This window comes from Choloepus didactylus, chromosome 5 (genome assembly GCF_015220235.1).
Source record: "Choloepus didactylus isolate mChoDid1 chromosome 5, mChoDid1.pri, whole genome shotgun sequence".
Classification (NCBI taxonomy): Eukaryota; Metazoa; Chordata; class Mammalia; order Pilosa; family Megalonychidae; genus Choloepus; species Choloepus didactylus.
In genome coordinates, this window is record NC_051311.1 from 141,429,535 (window position 1) to 141,448,097 (window position 18,563).

Here is an 18,563-nt window from a genome sequence, read left to right on the forward strand (position 1 = left end):
TTGGAGGTATGTTCTTGTCCTGGTCATATTCAAATCTAGATAATTATATCTTAGCTCTTCCTTAGACACTCTGTTGCTTACATTCCAAATGTCATTCTCCTTTCCTTTTCAACAAACTTCCCAAGGCATCTCTGTGAGGTAGTCAACAGCTGGAGAGAGCTACCCCAGAGATGGCTGTACCTCAGTGGTAGGTGAGCTGGTCCCACTGCAATTTTTCTCTCAACTTGTTCAGTTTTAAAAGCATTTGGGGTTTTCCAGGAAGAAAAGCCTGGAGAACGGAAGATCCTATTATCACTGCCTATGAGCTCAGTAGATTTAAAGTACTGCTCTAATTAGAATGGCGCTAACACCACCAATTCCAAAGTAATAGACCTTTGCTGAGAGGGTGGATAATGTAAATGAGCTTCTCAATAACAAGTACTTCATTGATAATCTGTATTAAGAGTATTTCATTGATCATCTATATTAAAAGTAAGTCTTAAGTTTCAGATTGCCAAATATACCAAACCTCTATGTAGTGGTAAGCATTTCTAAATGAGGCACAGAGGAGCATTTGAAATAGTAACCAGATCACCCTAACAATTTAATTAAAAGAACATGAACAAGGGCATAAAATCAAAACCAGCTTGCTTTTTGTGAAGAAAATTTCATTATGGATGGAGTTAGAGTTCGGGCAAAATTTTTTAAGAGGAAACAAATTCTGATAGGTCTCCCCCATCAACAATGGCCATTAGTCAAGACCCTTGCCTTCTAAACGAATCCATGTTCCCTCTTTTAAAGGGAAAAAATCACTATACTATTTGGTAATTTTCTGGTTTATATTTGTGCACTATCACCACCCCCTCACCCTGCAATACTTTAGGAACACTGCCCTGCCTAAAATAAATTCTGTAAATTTTGTTGAGAGAATGCAGAGAAAAAATTTAAAGGATACTTGAATTTCAGAAGAAAATAACTGACTTCTTCAGAAGAAAGTGTGTAGATTTATTTCTAACACTACAAAACACCACAGGAAAAGAAAATAAAATCCCTTGTCTATTTGTAGCAAGAGAAATGGTGGGAAAAGAAGCACCGTTATATTTTTTGTTGTTAGAGAGATTGCTCTTCTGACATTTCCTGGTGGTTGTGGCCTCCCTGGGATCCTAAGGGAGCACAGAGGAGGCAGAGGCCCATCTGGCTCAGGGACCCTCCGGAAATGTTAGGCCCTCTTGATGGCCACAAATCAGTGTCTCCAGTGATTCAGGAGCAAGGGCTGTGATGCCTGTCACCCATATCCAAGATGTAGCCATTTCCCCAAACTTACACAGATTAAGATCTTTTCCATTTTACCTATATCTTCTCCAACCTTCACCCAAGCCCTCCTACCACCCCACCCCCAGCAGAACACAACCCATACCCCATAATAAATAATTAGGGCTGTTCGTGGGAAATCCAAAGGACACAAATTGAAGTTATTCTGTGGGGCATTTACCTCTTGCGCTTTTCCTCTGACTCCTAACACTGCTAATGAGCCTATTAAAGCTCCAGAGGCATCTGGCTGTTGCCAACTCTTGGCAGACAAGTTTCATGAATCAAGGAAGGGAAGGTACAGAATATTTCTTTGCTTGTCCACTGCCTGATTCCAAGTTAAAATGCCTCCAGGAGGCCCTTCTCCTTGGAGAAGGCAGAGATGAGGTTAGAAAATGTTTTTTAGTCTAGAAAGTAAAAGGGGTTCAAGAAAGGACAAAAGTGCATTTCTGAAACTTCCCTTCCTTAAATGGAGTTACCTTGTAGACCCCCTTAATTCTACTTGAGTATTGGACTTACCTACAATTATTTCTAATTATGAACAAGGAAACTAAGATTCATAAAAATTAAGTAACTTGTTCAAGTTCCTGTAGCTGCAAGTGTCAACATCAGGATGAAACCCAGGTCTACCTGACTCCAAATCACATGACCTGCCCCATAATCCATACTGTGAACAACTTAATAGATATAACTGCAAAGTGAACTTTGCTGATGCAGATTGTATTCTATAAGAATTTTATCCTGAATGGATAAAATGATTTATCGCAAGTATCATGAGGAAGTGAGTGAAACAAAGCATTTTAGGATTTACTATGTAAGATTCGATTACTCATCACCTTATTATTGTATGTCTAAGAAAGGAAATCCCTCTCTGCTCTCCTCCCTGACTCAATGTTTACTTTTGTCTTCTTCCAATATCTAAAACATACTAACTTTGCAAATAATCTATGTATATTAATCATAATATTTTATGAGCCTTTCTAAGATAGATTTAGTTCTCCATTTATTTTGTCTGGAAATACATGCAAGGTATATTTCCAAAGCCTTCACTGGACCATGTTGAGCCAGTATACATACATGTGTTGGGTATTCGGGGGGATTATGCTATTTTGAGGCTACCACATTTTCATCATTATAAAACAGACAGCTTAATGACTAGATTTCTAGGCCAACCCTCATACTTTACAAGCAAGGAAAGAAAGGCCCATGAGCTTAGTGATGCATTTTAGGTGCCAAAGATGATTAGTGACAAAGCCAGACCCAGGGCTCTCAGTTCTGAATTTTCAATTCTGATTATTTTATGATAACCAGTTGTTTGTGTAATGTGTTCATCACTTATTCTTTGTTCAAACCAGATACGTAAAGTTAAGTTTCAAGCAGGTAAATCCACTAAACTGTAAGTACTTTGCAGCTTGCAGCAATAATGTCTAATTTCTCATCAACCCCCAAAATTTACCTCAATGCCTCACACATAGCAAACACTCAAAAATACATATGCAGAGAGAGATCCAAGATGGTGGCACAGAGAGGAGTGGAAGCTAGTTAGTCCCCCTGGAACAACTAATAAGCAACCAGGAGCAGCTAGTAAATAATCTGGAATAACTGGGGGGGGACAAACATGACCATCCACTCATCATATACCAACCTGAATTGGGAGGAATGCCCAAGATCGCAGAATAAAATCTTTAAGTAAAAACTGCAGATCAAAGCTAGGAGCCCCCTCCCCAACAGCCTGAGCTGCAAAGCCTCATGGACCCAGAGAGCAGCTCTCTCTGAGTGAGCAATATAGCTCAGCTGAGCTCTAACTGGGGTTTTAATTAACAAGTGTGGACTGCTCAATACGAATCCCCAACAAGCAGAGGCTTTGGGTGAAGACTGACCTTGGAGAGCTGGAGAGTGGCTGCAGACTAGCCCTGAAGGGGGCTTTCTGTCCCTGTTTTGGCTCAGTGGAGAGAGCCTCAACCATTTTCAGTTCCCAGTGCTCTGACCCAGACAAGGGTGGAGATAGCACAGGCAAAGAGAGACCACTGAAATGCTAATTACCTCTTCCTAGGGGGACTATCTTTCCTAAGAGGAAAGGGGTGGGGCCCAACTCTACTACCCCTCTTCCATTCAGAACCAGACCCCATAGCCTGAGGGAAAACAGCCACAGGCCACACCTTCTTACACCAGTCTGGAGTTACAGATTGACAGGCACCACCTGCTGGGCAGAAAAGCACAGTGACCTGAGGCCTCACAGGGTGTACCAATTTTCTAAGACACACCCTCAGGAAAACCGGATACTGAATAGTTCTTCCTTCTGGGACCAGAGCCCGTTTTGGTCTGGGAAAACCTGACTGGGGTAACCAAGGAAACCATGCCTAGACAACATAAAACTACAACCTACACTAAGAGAAATGAAGTTATGGCCCAGTCAAAGGAACAAACTTACACTTCAACTGAGATACAGGAACTTAAACAACTAATACTAAGTCAATTCAAAAAGTTTAGGGAGGACATGGCAAAAGAGATGGACCATATAATGAAAACACTGGATGTACATAAGGTAGAAATTAAAAGTTCGAGAAACCAACTAGCAGAATCTGTGGAAATGAAAGGCACAATAGAAACATACAACAGCAGCTCTCAAGAGGCAGAAGGAAACACTCAGGAACTGGAGAACAAGGCACCTGAAAGCCTACACACAAAAGAACAGATAGAGAAAAGAATGGAAAAATATGAGCAAGGTCTCTGGGAACTTAAGGACGAAACGAAAATCAGGAATGTATGTGTCATTGGTGTCCCCAAAGGAGAAGAGAAGGGAAAAGGGGCAGAAGCATAATAGAGGAAATAATCAATGAGAATTTCCCATCTCTTATGAAAGACATGAAATTACAGATCCAAGAAGTGCAGCGTACCCCAAACAGAATAAACCTGAATAGGCCCATGCCAAGACACTTAATAATCAGATTATCAAACATCAAAGATAAACAGAGAATCCTGAAAGCAGCAAGAGAAAAGCAATCCATCACATACAAAGGAAGCTTGATAAGAATATGTGTGGATTTCTCAACAGAAACCATGGAGGCAAGAAGGAAGTGGGTGATATATTAAGATACTGAAAGAGAAAAACCACCAACCAAGAATACTACATCCAGCAAAACTGTCCTTCAAATATGAGGGAGAGCTTAAAATATTCTCAGGCAAACAGGTAATGACAGAGTTTGTGAACAAGATACCTCCTCTACAGGAAACATTAAAGGAAGCACTGCAGACAGAAAAGACGAGACAGGAGTGAGAGGTTTGGAAACACAACTTTGGGAGATAGTAGCATAGCAATGTAAGTACACTGAACAAAGATGACTGTGAGTATGGTTGAAAGAGGAAGGTTGGGACCATGTGGGACACCAGAACAAAAGATGAAGGATAAAGACTGGGACTGTGTAACTCAGGGAAACCTAGGGTGTTCAACGATTGTAATAAAAGGTGCAAATATGTTTTTACGTGAGGGAGAACAAATGAATGTCAACATTGCAAGGTGTTAAAAATAGGGTGGGATTGGGGGGAAAATACAATCAATGCAAACTAGAGACTACAATTAACAGAAACATTGTATTATGCTTCCTTTAATACAACAAAGGTAATATACCAAAGCTAAATGCATATGTGGGTGGGGAATATGGGAAGGTTATGGGACTCCCGGCATTGGTGATGTTGTCTGACTCTTTATTCTACTTTAGATTAATGCTATCTTTCCTTTTGTTGCTTTCTTGCTGTCATGTTTTTTTTTTGTTGTTGTTGTTTTATTTCTCGCTTTCTTTTCTTTTTCTTTTGTCTCTCTGCCTTCTTTGACTCTTCCTCCTCTTTCGGGAAGAAATGGAGACGTCCTTATATAGATAGTGGCGAGGGTGCTGAATATATAAATATGTGACTATACAGGGAACCAATGATTGTTTACTTAGGATGGAATGTATGGTGTGTGAACAAAACTGTCTTAAAAGAAAGGCGTTGATGAAGAAACCTTGAGGGCACTATGTTGAGTGAAATAAGACAGACACATAAAGGCAAATATTGCTGGATCTCACTGATATGAACTAATTATAATATGTAAACTCATAGACATGAAATATAAGTTACCAAGATATAGAATGAGCCTAAAGTAGGGGAAGTGTTTGCTTATTATGAGCAGAATGTTCAACTAGGGTGAACTTAAACATTTGGAAATGGACAGGGGTGATGGTAGCCATGTTGTGAGAATAACTAACAGTGTTGAAAGGTGTGTGAAGGTGGTGGAAAGGGTAAGCACAGAGTTATGTATAGTTGGAGGTTAGAAGATGGGAATGTATAAAACATTGAATCTTGTGGTGGACAATGTCCATGATTAACTATACAAATATTAGAAGTCTCTCTTACGAACTAGAATAAATGTATGACACTATAACTAGAAGTTAATATTAGAGAGGCATATAGGAAAAATATATATATCTATTGCAAACTATATACTACAGTTAGTAGTATTTTAACATTCTTTCATCAACAGTAACAAATGTACTATACCAAAACTATGAATCAATAATGGGGGGGGGAGTGGTTAGGGGTATGAGAGGATTTGAGTTTCCTTTTTCTGTCTTTGTTTCTTTTCTGGAGTAATGAAAATGTTCTAAAAATTGAAAAAAAAAATTGTGGTGATGGATACACAGCTATATGATGGTATCATGGGCAACTGATTGTACACTTTTGGATCTATGGATAGTTGTATGGCATGTGAAAAATCTCAATAAAAATATAAATATATATAAATACATATGCAGAGAAAATGAATGAGCAAATGGGTTTAGAAATAGTGTTCTACTTATAACTTTAGTTAAAAGATTAGACTAAGTTCATAGAATGTCTCTTTTTCTATAAAGTTATTTTATAAATGCTAAGTAAAAAATAAAGTGATCCCACCTAAAATAAAAATAACATATTTCAGATTCAAATGTTAATAAGAAGGCTCTTTATTTACAGATATTTGGTGATGATAAAAACCTTCAGCAAATTTTGTTAAGATTTCTTTTTCAATGACTAAATCTGTGATTTTTCCAATGTTAAAATGAGTCCAAGTTGATTCTAAAACCAAAGAACAGACAGAAGTTCAAGTGGGTTGTAAACTTGGCATAAACATATTCTACCAAGAAAAAAAGAATTCAGCCTCAAAATCTGTTACTGTGCATGGCACTTCTGGTTTTACTTTTGCAGGCACAAAGTCCAGAAAAATAGAATCAAATATTGCATAAAGCAGTGGAGTATACTTCACATGACTAAAGATACTGAAATTGCTTGAAATTAGGCCAACTTTGTAACTTACTCTCTTTGAAAAATCAATTTGAAATAAGCCACCTAGAGCCCTCCTTCATGTTTTCAGTTTGGGAGTGTGACCCTATAAGTTGTGCACTGTCATAGATAACATTCTAAGTTGCCATAACTAACATGAAGCTACTAGGTAGAAATTAAGTTTTTCTAATGTATTTTTGTTTGCATTGTACTATTTAGAGATCCATGATTAACCTTTCTATGTTATGCTTCTTTTTGCTATCATGAATATTACAAACAAGGATAAAAGAGATTAATTTGATTTTTTCTCCTGTAATAGGTATTCAATATTTCTCTTCTCTATAGTATTTAGTACTCTGAACCCTAACAGTTTTTTATATGTCAGAAACCATGTTTTACAGGAGGGGTCAGTGCTGCTGGGACCCCAGATAAGTCACATTGTTTTGAAAATACCCAAAGACTCTTGTTGTTATAAGATGGTTTTACTCTTCCTACTGAACATCCTTGTAACATTAGACTGAATTTCTGGAGAGTAGAGACCCAGTTTTATTCATCATTGTATTCTTTGCCTCTAGGACACTGCCTAGCACCCAGTAAGCACTCAAAAGATAAATATTTGTAGAATGAATGAATAAATAGAATAAGCTTCCTTTCGGAGGGTGGCTGGTCATCCAACTTTAAGATTAACCAATTTTATTCCATTGCTTAGGAAGTATAACTTGTGAATTGTGTTTATCTAAAACACATATGATGGGGAAAGGAGTATTTTTCATTGCTATTAAATTGAAAGGCATTCTTAGTATTTTTTTTACCATCTATTTTATCCTTAATATGTAACTGTGCACTAGACAAGCTCTGTCATAGCTGAGACTGTATATTTTATCTCTCTCCTTTGTCCATCCAGTGCCTGAACAGAGTAGCCACTCAGTAAATGCTTGTCATTAAATCAATGAATCAGAATATATATAAAATAATTTTTAATCATATTGTTAAATATTTTGGAGCAGGAAAGAATAACATTGGTAGTGTAAAAAATGATATGGAAGATACCCTTCAGAGAATCATCGGTGCAGGCAAACTGGACAGAGAAATAAAAGTGATTAAATATGACACAAACGGCGAGCAATGTCCTAATTCTCTGGCCATCTTTCCTCAAGCTTGGGTGGGACTTCCCCGAAAACCCAACTTCCTTTTCCTCCAAAAGGAGGTTTAATTAAAATGAAAAGATACAAATCACATAATATAGGTGAAGTAGGGTGAGGCATTAACTGGTTTATTGTACCAGTTATCATTAAGGCACTAAAGAGACAGCATATTGCAAAAGGTTTAGCTGCAGAGAATTTTGACAAAGGACCATTTACTGAGCTGCTCAGGGTTCAGGGAGCCAATAAGAAAAGCACCCCAAGACTAGCAAAAGCATAAAGCTTTGTCGACCCTAGGTCTAAAAGAAAAGAAGGAAAGAATCACGTTACTAGAACCTGGTAAAAGTTGGAGGCTTGGAAGAGGGACAAATCAACAAATTTCTCAAAAGAAAGGAAAGGAAGCTGTCAGCCATTTTCAACATTGTCCTAGAGGTAGGGATGGAGAATAAATACCCCAAGCTCTCTCTCCTGCCCTGCAATCTCCTCCTCCTTCCATTGACTGAACACAAGTGAAAATCTGGAGCAGAGCCTGGAGGGCAGAGAGTGGCCAGAGTGGGGGTTAAGGGAGGCAAGAGAGGACAAATGGAGACTCGCCAGCACACAACTGGCTTCCCTGAATTTCCTTTGTTTATGAGGATTCCAGCCATAAGGATTAAAGCCCACCCTGATTCAATTTGGCTTCATCTTAACAGGATCTTCAAATGAGTCCACATCTTAACTAACAATAACACCTTTAAAAGGTCCAATTTACAAAGGGTTCACGCCCATAGGAATACAGATTAAGAGTTGAACAGGACGTGATTCAATCCCCAACACCTCCCAAAAGGAAGAACTATATTCCCCCAAAGTGTCCATTTGACAGTCTTTGAGGTGGTGTGTTCTTGTGGCAGTTGATAACAGAATAGTATGAAAGGACATGGGAGGAAGCAGTGTAAGCTAGAGTGACCCTCTGACCCTGGGACCACTGCCTCTTACTTTATTCTTGTTCGCTCTTCTCTCAACGTCCTCATGTTAGACATCTGAAGACAGGAGAGGCATATCGATTGTTTTTGTAACAAGAATTCTATACCCTTTCAAGTTGTCACATATTTGTGAAAGCAACATTTCAGATAAGCAAAGGCTCTGGAAGTAGAGCACCTATATCTGTTTCCTGAAAAAGAAATGTCAAAGATGTACACAGCCTATGAGTGAGGGAGTCCTGTTCAAAAGATGGGCAAGGCAAAGTCTAAAGAATTGCTCTAAATTATACAGGTATCATGAAAATTCTTAAAACAGAAAAAACATAAAGAATAATTAAAAAACAGTATTCTGGATCTAAAATCCTAGAGCATATCGTAGAAAACTAAGTGGTAGAAGAAAATGAAACTATCAGTGCACACTGATTAGTTGGGGGACCAACAGATACTTTTTAATTCTTGATGTTGGTAACTGTACAGTTTGAAATATGTTTGAATTTTTAAAGTTACCACTAATTAAATTTAAAAACAGGTTGTATGCCTCCTGAATTACCAGAGGAAACAAAGCAATCAAAGAAAATATAGTCTACCTGGCAAAGAAATAAACATTGAAAATTAATCATATTAATAATACTGCCAAATATTGAATGCCAGGCACTAGGCAAAGTGTTTTACATTATCTCATTTAATTGTCACTTAAATCTCTGAAGTTGCTATTTATGATCCAGTTCAAAACCAGTTCTGCTTCAATGCGAAGTTTTATGACCTTTATTAATACAGCAGTAGGGTCGCAAATAGATTTTAACTTATGTCCCAATTCTGATTGATTAGTACTAGCTACTAGTAATGTCAAACTAAGAAAGATGCTGGGTCTGAACCCCAACTCATCAGAAAAGACTCTCATGGACAATTAGTGATGCCTGTTGTCCTAATGAGAGGGAAGTTCTCCATCAAGTGTGCCACAGGTTTACTGCAGTGATCACAGCTAGAAAAATAGCATAAAGTTACAAAAATAAGACCAAATGCATTTCTTTTAAAAATAGTTATACATGAAATAAACGGACCTAACAAAGAAAAAGACTCAATTATCATGTAACAAATTTTATCCATATTTAAAATAAGAAATCAAATAAAAGTTAAAAGCAAAATAAATGGAGAAAAATGTACGAAAAACTGTGACTGCAAACAGAAAGAACAAAGGAATTACAATATTATTAGAAAGAAAAGAATTCAAGAAAAAAGAATAAAACAAAAATTTATGAAATAAGGCCAAAGCTATGACAAGAAACAGTCTCTTCCCTTTTTAGAGAATACAGAATGAATATAAATTCATTATTTTCCTGATGATGTTAGGAAATAAGTTTTTAAAAAAACATTAGAAAATAAGTTTTAAATACCATTAACTTGAGAAGTACAACAACTATTGTAGAAATTAAAAGTTGTCAATGAGTTTCATCTTTTAAGATCTGTCGTGGTCAGTGTTTTTATGGCTGAGGTTTTTTAAAAGGTTAAGTATGTGATACCACCTATGCTTTACAAGCTGCTTGAGAGCATACGAGAAAAGAGAGAAACCTATTCAATCTTTATAGACTCATATAAATGTTCTGTTTCAAAAATACTTAATTGGAAAAAATTCTAACTTGTTTCATTCCAAGAAGTGGCACAATAGCATGTGCACACACACAAATTAAAAACTAAACTCAGTATTTCAACCTCATTTATCTAGTCAAATAAATGAAAATTTAAATCAACATTTTTCACCTCTCACACTGGCAAAGATTAAAATTTTTGTTGTTGAACTCTCAAAAACATTATAGATAACTGTGTGACCTGTTTGAACATTCTTAGAAAGAAATTTGATGCTGTTTCTATAGCCATAAAATTCTGCACTTCCAGTTCTACACTTATTAAATCTATTTTAATTAAGATGCCACAACTTTTATGTTTAAGGATATTCATTGCTTTACTGTTTATATTGGAAGCTATAAAAATTAATATATGGTACACCCATGCACCATTTTCAAATATGTTCTTTAGGAATATTTAAGGAGAAAAGAAAATTCACAATATATTTTGTGAAAAGCAGGATATAAAATGCGTATGGTATGATTTTTATTTTATAAAACACACACACACATACGTGCACAAAGAAAGTATATATAAATGCATAGAAATATTATAGTAATTTTCCCTGCATAATTAGATTATAGATGATTTTATTTTCCCATATTCTTTCATTTTCAAAATTTACTTCATCACCACACATTATTTTTATAATGCTGAAAAGCAATTAAGGATATCAAGTTTAAAAGAAGTTAATTTTAGAGAAAGCTTTTTATTTCTGTAATGATGAAGCACTTATTTTCTGACTAAAGAAATAAAAAAAAAAGAAACTGCTTAACCTAGAGCAGTAAAAGAGAGAGAGAATTTCCAAGCTGTACGAGCTTGAAACAAAAATGTCAACAAGACATTAATGGAAGTTATCAAAACATTATATAGAAATCTTTATAGGATAAAAACTCTTCTGCCTAAGACTTTTGGCAAAGAAGGAAGAATTAAATTGCCTGAAGAATATTTTCCACAACCACCCCCAATTATTCTCAGCCTTTCTTCAGTTCTATAATCAGAGTCAAATTAAATGTATGCTCCATGAGGGCCAAGTCCCTTTGCAGACAGTGTCCGTGAAGTTATCTAGAACACTGCAGCCCCCTGCAGGGGCCTGAGGATCACTTGTTAGAGGAATGAATGGGGTGTCCAGGAGAGCACTCTTCTTTGTGGCCTATTCTGGTGAGAATATTAACAGTGATTTGGCCACCCAGCAAGGATGGTTATTGAAGCCATAGATAACACAGATAGATTTCAGAAAGAAAATAAAAACTATACCTGACAGTTTGGAACCATGGTCCCAAATCAGCTAGATCAAACTCTACACAGATACAATTGAAATCATTCATTTAGGTTAAAACATTTATTTCTTGATTTCAAAATAGAGACTGCTCTCAGTATAGCTTAGCACTGTGACACAGGGTCTGACTAAGCCACCCAACCTTAGGCTGAAATTTCCAGAAGAGAAAATTTCCAGAAGAGGAAGCAGACAAGCCCTCTCTCTGCCATGCTGGACAGACCAGATCTCAAGGAGTAAGTCTAGTCCAGGTGCCAGATTTTACAGCAAGCACTGTTAAATAAGCACTTATTCAAAAGTGCAAAAGAATATGAATGGCCTGGAAACTCTGCTGTGTGGGGGCTGACTTAAAAGTTCTGGGTGCTGTCTTGAGGAAAAGCGGTTAGACATGTTCTATATTACTCCACGGTGCAGAGCTATGACCAACAGATGGAAAATGCTAAAGTAGATCTGTCACAATATAAAGAAGCATTTTCTAAAAGTTATGATATGTTCTGACTACATAAACAGTAAGTTCCCTGTCACCAGAAGTGTGTAGCACCACCTAGAAGGGCTTCCTACACTGGATGGCAGGTGGCATCATCATCCTGGTTTCCAACTCTGTGGTCTGTAGACTGACAGTGGCCCATAAAGAGCTCTTCTTTATTCCACAAAAAACATTTAAAGTTAGTTTTTTAAATGCCTTTGGGGGTCATACAATCTCTAGTCCAAAACCATCCACACTACTTCCTATTGTCTTGAATCCTCGTTATTTCACATATTTATGCCACCTGCCCAGCTCCTAAAGGCAGTTGAGTACATAATCTGTAATGGTCAATTCAATCCTAAAATAACTTGCTTCTGAGACCCGACTTTACCAGAAGCTGTCACAGAATTCTCTGTCACTGGTGAAACAGAAGCGAGAGGAACTTGGTGTGGAATAGATAAAGTTGATTGGGTGGAGGAAGATGTTCAATCACAGCGTCAAACTTGAACCACTGCCCTTGCTCTACATAACTACAACAACACACAAACCCCAGACCCCTTTTCTCTTTCTCCCTCCCCCAATACCCCCATTTATGTTTTCAATTCCATAGGCTTTTTTCCCCTGCATCTCTATGAAGTTGGACCCTGTTAAATGTAGAACTTTCCACTTAGGATTCAGAAGCTTTTACTACCAAAACAGGCCAGAAAAGCAGCCCTTTAGGTTGACTTTTCTTACTAATTTTAGCGGCTCCAGAGACTCGTGGCAGGGCCCTGCTCCACGGGTGCCGTGATTGGTGTGATGCTGCCATCTGGTGACAGTTCTCACAAAGTGCCCCAGGCATCTTAAGGGACAGCAGAGTGGTCCTGACACCAGGCAGGGACCACCTAACTTGGAAAGGTAAAACCCAACTTCATGAAAACAGTTGTGTGCTAAGAAAGGTAATTTCTACTAAATATTAATGATACGGAATAATGATGCTAATAGTGACTGAGTTCTAGTAGATAAAATTAATAATGAAGAATTCTGCAGCAAAAGCTATATATAAAATTACATCATCTTTTATGTGTTCAGAAAATCTCTGTGTATATATTATTGGATATTATTCTCACACAACCCCACAATTAACATTCTATTACTACATTCACTGTTTTCCCTATGAGGACACAGCTTCAGAGAGGGTAAGAAGCATGACAAAAGATCACACAGCTACTAAGTTGTGGAGTCAGAACTTGAACCCAGCACATCTGGCTCCACATGTTCTCGGTGACTCAGTCACAGGCCCTAACTGGATTTCAGTAGCATAGCCATAGAGATGTTAGTTCACCTAAGCTATGGGATTGGCAGGGTGGGGTAATCAGCAGCCTAAGGGGGCATGACAAAGTCAGATAGGTGGCGGTGGTAGTCAAAGGGCTCCAATTATCCAACAGGTTTGGAGCAGGACCCAGCCAGCAATGGAGGTTTTGGATGACAGGATCTAGCTAGGGGAAAAGGACTGGTAGGAGCAAGGTGGAGGTCAAGGCCTTGGTCTAGTGGAGTAAGGAAGAGCTATCGCTTACTGAGCATAAGGTGTGCCTAGGGAAAATTTCACTGGAGGTGACAAGCTTCTGAAGTTATCCAGATAGTTTCAGCAACTGGGTGGGACTGATCTGGAGAGGCTGGTATGACTTCCACTGCTCTTGCCAGATGCCATACTGCCTCCCCCAAACCCAAGCCTTCATATTACCTATTAGGGTGTGAACATGTGGGAATAATAGAGAAAAGATGGAAAGTTTTATTTATCTGTTTAATAATCTGTCATAGTCATCCCAGGCTAAGCAATTTCTCATGCTTATCCTCATTTAATTCCTACAATCCTAAGAGAATATTTAGAATTTGCAAACCTACTTTGAGATATTATAGGTAGGAAAGATTTTTTCAGCCTCCTGAAGAAATTAAACCATCTGTAGATTGGCCCATATTTTGCTTGGGGAATCTTAAAATAATTTGCATGCATGCCATCTGACTTCTAAACACAAGATAAATGAGCCTCTACTCTTGAGACAACTATGCCCAATTCCATCCTACCTCATCATCAAAGTGAGGTTCTCAGAGGCCTGGCTGTTCCAGATTTATTTAAATGAGTTTCGTAGTTTTCTTTTGCACGCTACACAAATGCAGTTAAATAAAGATAATATTTATATCACCAATGTATCTCTTTTAGAGAAAATTACTCTTTTTACTTTTAGGGACCCTTTCTGTTTGGGGTTACTTTCCTTTGAACCAGGCTGATATGGGCCAGCCAGCATATGAACATATAATTTTGTTCTAGTACTCTAACATAAAATTTCATTCTAGGGTTGTAAGAAGGTGAATAGCAACCATTTTATATGAAGCTTATGTCTCACAATAACTATTGCTTAGAGATTATCTGAAAAGTTTAAATAATAATAATGGTGTACAGGAGTCATTCGTGGTCTATGGTGCAAATCTTGCACCAAAACCTACAGAAATAACAGGAGGGCCCAGAATCTTGTCTTGTCCATCCTTCACCAAGGCCCAAGCCCTGTTTACTGAATATCTTTGGATTCCCTAATGCTTATTATAGAATGGGCATGATGAGTGAGGAGTGGAAGTTGGTCCTGGCTTGCTGTCTCCTATCCATACACTCTGCCCACTGCAGAAAGGCCCTGGGGACTGAGTAGGAACAAGCTGTGGAGAGTCCTGAAGCACATAAGGGGAGCTTAGGACAGGGAGCTTGTGTGGACAAGTCTTGAGGATGAGCTTCCCACCCTAGAGGGTTGTTCAGTGGAGAGGCTCCAGCCACAGTGGTGGTACCTTAGAAGTATTTGAATTTCTGCACCGAGTTTTTGAAATGTGTCTTCCATAATCATCATTTATTTTTTATCAATTGTTGATACAAGGGGAGAAATAGGTGATTTTTTCCTAACTCTAAAGGGATCTGAAGCGCTTTCAGTTGGCTGAGTTAACTAAGCAAAGCAGTGAAGTCATGGTCAATGGGTTAGATATTACACAAGTAAATTTCCTATAATAAATATGCAATGAGTATACACTAATTCCTCTGAAAACAAGATAACAAATATTCTATTACCCAGGTTAAAGTCTCCATTAAAAATTACACATCATAGTTAAAGGGAAATCTTGCAGGCAGCTCCTTCCATAGAAATTATTCTACTGTACATGTGTTGTTATATATAGACTCTTCTAGGTCTTGTTATGAGCCTGCACTGCATTATTATTTTTGCTTAGTCAATTTTCCTTTTAAGATAATAAATCATAAAAACAAAATCTTTAATAATTACCCTCATGGTTACCATTTCCAGTGAAGTTCATTCCTTTCTGTGCATCCATAATTCTATCTGGTACTCTCCTTTTGCCTGCAGACCTTCCTTTTTCTATGGCTGCTGTTAAGATTTTTTTTTCTCTTTATTACAATTATTAATTTTACTGTGCTTTGGTATGGTGGTTTTTTTTTTTTTTTTTCATGTTTCTTGTGCTTGGGATTCATTGAGCTTCTTGGATTTGCAAGTTTATAGTTTTCATCAAATTTGTAAAATGTCTTCAGATGCCTTCCTGCTTCTGGGGATTTCAATTACCTGTATATTAATCAGCTTAAAGTTGTCCAATAACTCAAAGATTCTCTTTCAATTTCAAAAATTTTTTTTCTCTCTGTTTCATTTGGGATTGTTTCTATGGCTATATCTTCAATTTCACTAATCTTCTCTTCTGCAATCTCTAATCTGCTGCTAATGCCATTCAGTGTAAATTTTATTTGAAACATTGTACTTTTGATCTCTAAAAGTTCAATTTGGGTCTACTGTATAGCTTGCATATCTCCACTTAACATATTTACTCTTTCCCCCAGTTTCCTGAACATATGAAATAGAGTCATGATAACAGTTTTAATGTCCTCGTCTGCTAATTCTAAAATCTGCATCAGTTCTAGGTCAGTTTTGATTGACTGATTTTTCTCCTCATTATGAGTCATCTTTCCCTGCTTCTTTGTATTCTGGTATTTTTTTTTGAATGCCAGACATTGTGAATTTTACTTTGTAGGTGCTATATATTATTGTGTTCTTATAGATATTTTGAATATAGGTCTGAGCCACAGTTTAATTACTTGGAAACAGTGTTTGACCCTTTCAGATCTTGCTTTTCAGATATGTTAGGTGGGACTGGAGCAATGATCATTCTAGGGATAAGAATTCCTGACTCCTGAGGCAAGACCCTCCTGAGGACTCTCTCCCCTAATGCCCTGCGAATCACAGGGGTTCCCAATATGGCTGGTGGGAGCATGCTCTATTCCCAGCCCTCAGTGAGTGCTGGGCACTGTACCCTCTAATTCTTTCAGGTAGTTCTTTCTGCAGTTTGTGGCTGTTTCTTCACATGCACATACTGATCAGTGCTCGGCTGAATACCAAGAGGAACTCTCTGCATTTCTCTAGAGTTCTCTCTGTGCCTGTCTATCTTTCTGGAACTCTGCCCTGTGACTGCTAGCTGTCTCAGCCTCCCAGGATTCTCAGCTCTATGTCCTCAACTTAGGAATTCTGCCAGTCTTTACCCCGACCTGCTTCCCTTCACCATGGCCTGAAAACTCTCTCAAGTCAGTAAACTGGGGCAATGAGATGGTTCACTTCATTTGTTCCTGTCTCTCAGGGATTTGTGTCCTTCATTGTCTGATGTCCATTGTCTTGAAAACCATTTTTTTTTTTTACATATTTTGTCCAGTTTTTTAGTAGTTTCAGGTAAGAGGGAAAACCTGTTCCTTATTACTCCCATCTTGAACAGGAGCAGAAGTCTTATTTAGGTCTCCATCTAGTAAACAGTTTCCATGGTTGACCCTTACTTATGTAACAAAAAGCAGGGGCTAGATCATGGCATTGTTTTCTCAAATTCACTTAATCTCCATGATTCAGCTATTAAAAATGTACGTCCTCTGACTTTAAGCATTTAATTTTACTTGAGACTGACTTAAAGGATTTGGAGTTCATTTAAAATTTTACAAAGTTAAGACTCTTTATTCTTTATCTTGATCTCTGGGAGGAGTAGTTGAGACTCGGGCAGGGTGGCCCTTTCTGCGATGTGTGTCCACCTGCTGTGTCTGCTCACACATGCGGGCAGTTAGGATTGTGGTGGGAGACAGCCCTCCGGGGAAATACACTGTTGCCCTTATTGGCAGAGCTGTCCTTGAAGGTTTGGCCTGGTTTGGGCCTGTGTTTTTTTCCTCTGAATCGTTCTGCAGCAGTTAGTTCTTCAAACTAAGGCAATCACCTTATTCAGGTACTGGATACCAAACATTATATCCCCCAACAGTTAGCCTTTCCTTTCAAGGCACTCCTCCAACACATGCCCAGTCTTTTCTCCTCGGACAGACTGTGCCCTTCCCTCTGCTCCTTGTATTCTAAGGGAGGGTACCCTCTAATGCCACTCCCCCTATGGATTTCTTATTCTATTCTATACCTTGGTGAGGCTGGAAGCATTTCTCATTAAAAAAGAGAAAAAGAGAAAAAAAAAAGTCCTATAATTTAATCTTTGTCAGATGAATCTCTAGTAGCCACCCAGTTCCTCAACCCTGCAATAGTAGCACAATATTTACCTGCAAATCTACAGATAGGTTTAGCATGTCAAGAAGCTCTTGTTTGCAAAGTGTTTAGCAGCCTACGCTTAACACTGTTCTTTCTCTGCCTGTTCCAGCCTGTCACAATTGACAGGAGCAGCAGTCTAGAGCATGAGCATAAACTATTAGTCATATAAATATGGTCCAACTGAACTTAAAAAGGGATTCTTACTCAAAATTTAGTAAAAAGAAAATATGTATAATTTAACATATATAAATTTTTTATCTTTATTGTCTTATTATAGTGGCATACAGAGCAAATGTTTTCTTCTGGACTTTCTTTACCTAACTAAAGATTCATCTCATGATCATATTGTTTTTAGTTTAAAACTTCCTTTGTTTCCATTGTTCCCTTTTTTATTCTTATATCAGGACAAAGTGATTTACATGGGCTTTCTGAGACTTGAGAAAGAGCTGTCCCTGGAGTTCCCATGTTTATTATATTTCCATGCAATAGGAATATATTGGGCACCTGTGACCTGCCAGGCACATAGAAGATTTGACTCCAGTCCTGTTAGCAGCATGTTTCCACTTTGCTATCCTCAAGGCCTCTTTCTTTCTTTCTTTTTGTTTCTGTAGGTGCCGGGGTGAACAGAGCAAACAGTTGTCAGTCTGACAGCAGTGGGTTCCTGGAGGAGCCACCAGAACCGCTGTCCCTCCAGGTAGAGGTGCTGCTGAAGGGTTGGGATGGGAATAGAAGGGAACATAATTTCAAAAGGGCCCCTCCACAGTTAGAAAGAGCCAACCAATGCCTATAAGGTGCATTGTACATGAACTCAGGAGGCAGCAGACAATGGACTCATGCCAGACAAGGTATCAGAAAGCTCAGGCTTCTTTTCCTTTTAATTTCTTTTGATTTTTCTAAACAAGGAAGCTGAGCATCACAGAGAGGAGATCCTAG

At 38.1% G+C, this 18,563-nt stretch overlaps 1 protein-coding gene across 6 annotated transcripts in view; it reads left to right on the forward strand.

The window, feature by feature from the left end:
* The window catches only part of ITPRID1 (ITPR interacting domain containing 1), a 155,475-nt gene that overhangs the window by 117,038 nt on the left and 19,874 nt on the right, over nucleotides 1–18,563 (forward strand). For all 6 annotated transcript variants that reach the window (XM_037837014.1, XM_037837016.1, XM_037837018.1 and 3 more), the window contains exon 10: nucleotides 18,242–18,324. In XM_037837014.1, the coding sequence (XP_037692942.1) occupies nucleotides 18,242–18,324 (83 nt within the window). The remainder of the gene's footprint in view (nucleotides 1–18,241; nucleotides 18,325–18,563) is intronic.